This window comes from Galeopterus variegatus, unplaced genomic scaffold, assembly GCF_000696425.1.
Source record: "Galeopterus variegatus unplaced genomic scaffold, G_variegatus-3.0.2 Scaffold8853, whole genome shotgun sequence".
NCBI lineage: Eukaryota > Metazoa > Chordata > Mammalia > Dermoptera > Cynocephalidae > Galeopterus > Galeopterus variegatus.
This window is the reverse complement of record NW_007734964.1, coordinates 23,218-30,608: the sequence shown is the minus strand read 5'-3', so window position 1 is coordinate 30,608 and position 7,391 is coordinate 23,218. Positions and strand designations below refer to the sequence as shown.

Here is a 7,391-nt window from a genome sequence, read left to right as displayed (position 1 = left end):
GTCGCGCCCGTACCGGACCGGGACCGGCAACGGGATCGCAACCCTCGGTGTTGCCGCCGCACCTCGCTCAGCCAGTGAGCAGGAACCGGTCTGTGTGTGGCATCCAAACCCTCGACGGGAGCGCCGCCGCGCTTCCCAAGCGGCGCACTGTAGCAGTGCACCACCGGGCCGGCCCAACAGTATGTTCTGATAGAAGAAAGTAAGGGATGTTCATCATCACACAAATATATTTCAGAAGTCTTCTAAGAAAATTACCGATATTTTAAAAATATCTATCAAAACCTAACAAATAATAAGTGTTTTAAAGTTAAGATGCAAGATGAAATCTCAAGTCTAAATCAATATCCACTGGATTTCCATTCTGAATTGCCGTTTAGCTAATGTACAATCATGTTTCATCACGTACAGTCACTTAGAAACTCTGTTTCGCTGCGTTAGGAAAGGCTTCCTAAAGCAGAGTGAAAATTTCCACTTTAATAAAGTAAGAGTTAAAAAAAGGCAAATAACAGCTTGGTATTCTTACGATACTTGGATTTTTACAGACTCAGTGAAAGTGTTAGGGACCTGTAAAGGACACCAGACTGCATTTTAAGAGCTGGCTTTCTCTGCCTCTTCCCAACAGACAAGGACAGGAAGCTTTCTTGGGTTACCTTGGATATCCCAATTATCTAGAACAGTGACTAGTATGTGAAATATAACATGAATGGAAAGATAGATAAAAACAACACTAATCTTTGCAGATGACTTCCCAGAGAATCCCTCTTCATAGTCTTCGTAGTCCCAGGTTAGCAGTGCCCCCAAATCAAATAAAATAAAAGCAGGGGAAGGGTTTGTGAAAAGTGACAAATGGAAGAACATAATAAGTATTCAATAAACGTTTCTTGAGTTGAAAGATTGAATGGTGGAGAAAACAAAATGAGGGAAGAGCTGAAAGATAGATCCAGAGGCAAAAAGACCTAAGAAGCCATTAAGATCAGTAGCACGAAAAACACAGGAGAAAGTGAAAAAAACTCATCTACCCCACACCACTCACCATGATATCTTAGGGCCGGAAAAGAAACTGTCGGTTCAGATTGGATTTCTCAATGGTGTCCATATCTGTAACTGTGATTTCCCTACCCTCCCCACAGCCTAGCCCAATCATGGTGAAGTTCTTGAGCAGCTCACAGCCAATGGCCCCTGCACCCACCTGGTGGGTGGCAAAGAGGAAACAGCTTGGTTACAGTGACTGACGGTAGCACAAAGCCACACACCACTCCTCATCCCCCTGAGGTGAGGAACAAGAGACAGCGAGACAGGGTAAGAGGATCTAGCACCACCTATTCAGCTCCCATGGCCATAAAACCTACAGTAATCTGAAGGAGGAGGCACTAGAAGAGTGAAACAAAGGAATGCATCATACTTTTCCTCAATGTGCAGAAAATAGAAAAGAGGATGGGATCAGGCCACAAGAACCAAAAGAACCTCCCTTGGGAGGCAAGAGGAGGTCTTAGAGGAGGAGGCTAGGACTCAGGGGAGGTGAAGTAGCAGATGTCCAACACAATCACTCACAAGGAAGTACTTCTGCTTGTCCAGCTTCTCTTGTACATCTGAGCCAAATATGGCTACCTGCCCGTTGTAACGATTCTGGTGCTGTCATCAGAAAAAGGAAGTTCAGAGAGGAACTGCCCCAGAGATGCTCCCAAAAATGTCTCTCCCATGGGCTCCACCCACATGCCAGAAAGCACGTGTCTTCCATAAAGGGCACTTTGTTCTCAGGAAGACACTCAAGGGCATCAAAGTATAGCCACTGCATGATGGGCATAAACTTCCCAGAGCAGGCCTGGGATGGAAAGATGGTTAAGTGGTTAATCAGAGCCTGACACAGGCTTGTGTCACACCAAGAGATGAAGTCAGTGAGGCACCTGCACCACAGCCTGCCATGCCCTTCCCTACACGTGCTGACCTTCATGACCTCTTGGGCAGCCAGACCCCCAATGAAGGTATTTATGGGTGCCACATCACCAGCAGCCACATATGCCAGCTTCCAGATGAGGTCCTCATCCAGGTTGTCCTGCTGCACTACTGGCAGAGCTTGAGCATTCACAGCCTGTGCTAGGGTCACCAGTTCTGCTGCATCCTCCTGGTGAGCCAGAAGGGACCAAGAGAAGACATGTCAGGTCAGTGGCGGAGGAGGGGGCGGGAGGGAGAAGGCAAGATAGATGAAGAGGGATGTCAGGGCTTCAGGCCAAGGACCCTGGCTGCCTCACCCATTTGTTCACCTCACTGTGGGGCCAAGGTGGCTGACTATGTTGAGTACAGAACTGAGCAGGGCCTGGAAGCCAATGTGTAGCTGGGCAGGGAGAGAATTCTTAGCAAGGTCTGTTACCACAAAGTTGGGCTCTGCCAGTGAGGCTAGCAAGGATTTCTGTGGAATGTGGGACATCAGGACCAGAAGTGTTAAAAACCCAAAAATACCTGGAGAACCCCATAGTTCACCCACCCACTCATACTCACAAAACTGATCTTCTTAGACACTTGGACCTGACTGACGATGCCTCCATGGATGTAGTCAGAGAAACTAGAGGTATCACAGATACTAAAAGTGTAGGGACCTGGGGATGAAAAAAATGGAAGGCAATCTGTCAGTCCAGTGGCCCTCCCACCCTGCCACCCAAGATCAACAGCACCACCAAAACAAAATTAAAAAGCCAGACTGTCCCAGCTCAAGCACTGGAGACCCCTGCCCCACATTCTGTTCTGACATCAGAGATCATTTCCCTTCTGCCCCATAGCTGGCTCCTCCCACATGGACCCTAGGCCTAATCGCCACCCTGGAGAACCTTCTGTGTTCAAGATCCCCTCCCAACTCAGACTTTAAGGGACCCTCTATCCTTTGCATCTAGGTCAGCATAGAAAGCAAGGAACATTCTGCTCGGACCCAAGGTATAAGGTCTTCTCTTGGTCCTTAGGGTTTAGCTCAGTACCGGAAAACCCATCTTCCCTAAGCTTCTCTGGTGCAAAACACATAAGAGATGTGTCTTTCCTCCATCCCAAACCCTTCAAACTCCAGGGAATTGTCACCCTGCAATCAGCAACTTGGACTGCAGGTACGTATCTATGCCTAGCTCATAACTCAGCTTAGATCCCTTTAGTTCAGTTTACACTACAGACATGTGTCACCTTTTGGTCTCTGAGTCAGCCCACACCACAGGGACCACTTTCATTTTGCTCTAGGTAACAACTTCTCACCCCCAATGTTAGCATACCCAGCACTTTGATCTCCATGGGGCAGGCGTCATTCAGTTCATTTATGCCCTGGACTTCAGTGAAGGAGATAAAATCACCACTCTCAAACCCATGTCGGGCCTCATCCAGGCAGGTGACAATGCCAGGGCTGTCCTGGTTGAAAGAGGCATAAGTTGTAGCGGCAGACTCCAGGTACCACCAGGTAGGGAGGACTATTGCTGCCCAGCCTCCTACCACAAACCGTGAGGTTTGCCTCCTTACCTTGGTGATTATAGAAACCACAGCACTAAGTGGTTGTTCCCCATTGGAATCCATGAGGATCATTTCCTCTCCAAAGTCACAAAAGAGTTGTCTGTAGAGGGAGGCAACAGGACTTGCACCTAAGACCCATGCACACAGGCACTCCGTGGTCCCTCAAGGTGTAGTGAATACCTGCCAAACAAACTCAGCCCAACACTGGTAGGAATTAGAGGGTGTTCACACCACATGGGGAGAATGAAACACAGAACTGAAAAGCTGGTTGGCTGAGTGTGCCATGAAGGCCATGGGAGCCTCTCAGCCTGGGTCTGGCAGTGGTTGGAAGGAAAAGGAAGAGGCAGGTACTCACCCAAACAGGCCCTGAGTGTCTCCCACCACCAGCTTGATTCCATGGCTGTGACAGAACTCACCGACTTGCAGCTGGTCCTCCAAAGGGGTGTTGGTAAGAACCAACACCTGTAGAGTGCAAGAGGCTCAGACCAAGGACCATGCATTAGGATAAAGGGGAGTAATGAGAGAATAAAAGAGAAAGGATACTGGGAGATGGAGGGGGACATCAACACCCAGGCTTTGCTGGTTTGGCCCTCTTCTGCAGACATCTGTAATGTGCCTATGTGTCACATTCACAGAGGGTGAAATTCAGTAAATAAAATATGAATCCCTAGACCATGGTAAGAAAGAAAGAGGTATTGGAAAGACAGAGTTTGAAGACCAGCTCCTTCATTTATTTGACAAACACCCACTGCTGCCTGCTACAACCCTGCCATGCCCTGAGAGACTGAAAAATTAGTAACACTCTGTTCCAGACAAAGTCTAGTTGTACACCCACTTGCTCCATTTGTAAGAAAATGCCTGATCAGCCAGGACCTGTGGATTTCTGTTATGCATTCCCTTCCTTATTCACCAGGATGAGTTCCTAATCCTACATCAGGAGCTCCAGTACCCCAGTTCTCTGGGACATCCTAGGGCAGCATATCACCACTCACAGTTCCTCTTTCCAATCCAGTTATTTAATAAACACATAGGTGATGCCTCCCATGTACCAACTACTATTCTAAGTTTATCCCTCACTAGAAACTCTTTGAGGTTGACATTCCTCTTCTATGGACAGGAAAAACTAATGTAAAGGACAGAAAGTGACTTGTTCATGCTTATACAACTAAAAACCTTGACACCCACACACAAAGGCATTTTAGTTCAAGGTCAGTGCTCATAACAACTATACCGCCACATCCTTTCTTCTGAAAAGGTAAAAAAAAAAATCCTCCAAGGACAGGTCCAGAGTCCAATTCCTGCCTGCATCACCTAGCCTCCCAGCACAAAACCTGACAGGGCCAGCCCATTAAATAAATATTGAACAAACAAACAAGAGGTAAGATCTGAACAAGTTAGGCAGGAGCCTAGGGATGCTCCAAAGTACGTGGAAACCACTAAGTAAGTCTTCAACAAAGGGTCCAGTGTAGGTGCTGACACTCACATAGCTGTTGAGCTCAGCAAGGCAAGGATGTGATACCTCGGTTTGATTTCTACCAATGTCTTCCTCCCCTAGGAAAAACTACAGGAGGGTGTAGGAAGGGAGAATTGAAGTGGATGCAGAGGCCAGGGGGTTGGCAAGTTGGCAAACAAAAGAGAGTCAGGAAGATCCCTTAGTGGGAGGAGAGGTCAGCCCACTAAGCAGTACCCTGGTCATGCAGGGTGACAGACTTGACCTCACCAAGGATGATGTTCTTGGCAATCTCCACACCCAGGCCCTAAGGGCCTGACATCAGCACACTGGATGACTGGAGACGCTTCATTGCCTCATGGCGCAGCACATACCTGCCAACTTAGGGAGGCTTCTGGGTCAGGGCTTGGCCCACAAGACTTCATCCTCTTTGTGCCTCCTCCCACCTGTCATTCCCAGCCTTGGTTCCACTTACAGTTGGTGGGAGTAAAGACCTTTGTCAATGTTCATTTCACTGCCGTTTTTTGGCATTCCCTAAGAATGGAGGAAAAAACAGGTTCAGGAGGGATAAGTAGTAGTGAGGTTTGAGCAGATGAACTGACCAATCACTCTACCATCCCACCTGCTGGTCCCCAAGAGAGAAGACACACACCTTACCTGCTCCTGAGGGCACTTCCAACATCACAGAGATGTGATGTGAAGGCAGGGGAGCAGTCAGAACCCAGCTTTGAATCAGGCTTGGAGACATGACGTTTGTTGGATAAAAGTGAGGTGGAATTCTGCAGGGAAAAAATTATCAGAGATGAGGCCCATTTGGGGAGGCTTTTCTGTCAGCGGTCATTCTGGGGGGAAGGGAGGAGTTTCTCTTTTTCGTCCTGTATCTGAGCCTGACCACAAAGTGGTATATGACAGGGAGGCCAGGTTCCAGACGATCTTCCACAGCATATTGTGTCTTTCATTCTTTTTTCTTTTTCTTTCTTTTTTTTTTTTTTTGTTTTTTTGTTTTAGCTTTGAAGGCTGACTCTGGGAAGAGTAAAACAGAGAAGGGACTGCGTGAAGGAAATGTTAGAGAAAGTTCTTTTTTAAAGAAAGTGAAGGCCAAACAGACCATTTCAGGGATCTGGCCCCGCCTGGAAGCTGTGAGGACAAATACTAGGGAAATATTAGCAACAGGGCTGATGAGGGTGGAAGAACTGAAATGGCATGCATTGATAAAGTGGCTACGATTGGGAACGCTGAAACTGGCGAAAAATGAAAAATCTCTCTTCTACAGAAGGACGTTCTAAATAAGACGCTATATCCAGAACGGGCGAGGTTCCTGAGACCCTGCAAGCAGATCCTGGAAGTACGGAATCCTTGCATCAGATATGTGAAGCCGGGGAAAGGACCGGGAAACGTCGGGGATCTGCTCTACCCGCCCCCGCTCTCCTCCCAAGCGGCCGTCCTCAACTTCAGCCCAGCCCAGAGCCGGGCCAGACTTCTCCAATACCCCTGGAAGCCTCTACCCAGGAAGGGACGCCTAGAAAAGCCCTTTGTTACCAATGCCAGTTCTACGGTTGCACCGCCACCCACTCCCCAAGGAACCAACGTCAAGTCGGGCCGCCACCCTCCTCCTACTTCTCCTCCAAGCCAACTACGCCGCGAGAGTTTCACCCTCCGACTTCCCCTTCCTGGGCCGTCGTAATTGCCACGGTCCCTTCCACACACTACGCTACACCTCCGTCATCTTTTACCCAAGCAACATGGCGAACGACCACCAGAAAATCAGGTTGCAGGCAGGCCACGCCCACTCCCGAATAGTGCATGTCCTACTCAGCCCTCTTGGGATTGATTTATTATGTACAGTGCGGGGCGGATAGGAGGAGAGCAGCCCCATGTGGTTAGATAGGGAAATGCGTTACCTCAGTGAGTAACTGAGAAAGCAATATCGACAAAACCCCACGCCTTTGCTCTGGAATTGTGCATGACACTAGGTGGCAGAAAACTCAGGACAAGTGCTGAAAAAGACTTGCAGCATAGGCAGATTAGACCAAAGGGGAAAAATTTTCTCGGACAGCTCATAAATCTTTAGCTGCATGTGTTATAAGAGTTTAAGATTCGTAATCTGCTACCAGGGCTTCGTGATTTCCACTACACATTCCTGAAGTTGATGCTTAACTAGGGACCGATGCCTTAGTTTCCTCTTCTATAAAACTGTGATAACAGCGTCCATCTCATATGGTCAGAATGAGTTATGAAGTTTAAAACATTACTTATACGTAAATTAGATAGGATGACAATCCAGCATTTGTAAACAGTTTAGAACCGTGTCTGGTATGGAGTAGACACCGAACGTCAAATCTAAACTAATACTAAATGTAGAATTACATAATTTAAATATTCTATCAATATAAAAATTGCTTATGAGCCGGGAGATATCCAGGCACCAGAGAAACCTTCCACTTGAGGAATTGTTTTAAAA

The 7,391-nt window shown here is 47.6% G+C and overlaps 1 protein-coding gene across 1 annotated transcript in view; it reads right to left on the bottom strand.

Moving 5' to 3' along the window:
- The window catches only part of LOC103608787 (ubiquitin-like modifier-activating enzyme 1), a 16,810-nt gene extending 10,075 nt beyond the window's left edge, over positions 1-6,735 (bottom strand). Inside the window, 16 exon segments of the mRNA XM_008593185.1 lie at positions 1,034-1,189; positions 1,552-1,632; positions 1,718-1,822; positions 1,946-2,122; positions 2,262-2,308; positions 2,311-2,407; positions 2,497-2,594; positions 3,249-3,381; positions 3,490-3,580; positions 3,836-3,942; positions 4,907-5,043; positions 5,138-5,304; positions 5,406-5,464; positions 5,583-5,630; positions 5,632-5,709; positions 6,664-6,735. Coding sequence (XP_008591407.1) covers positions 1,034-1,189; positions 1,552-1,632; positions 1,718-1,822; positions 1,946-2,122; positions 2,262-2,308; positions 2,311-2,407; positions 2,497-2,594; positions 3,249-3,381; positions 3,490-3,580; positions 3,836-3,942; positions 4,907-5,043; positions 5,138-5,304; positions 5,406-5,464; positions 5,583-5,630; positions 5,632-5,709; positions 6,664-6,735 — 1,653 coding nt within the window.
- Positions 6,736-7,391: the final 656 nt, after the last annotated feature.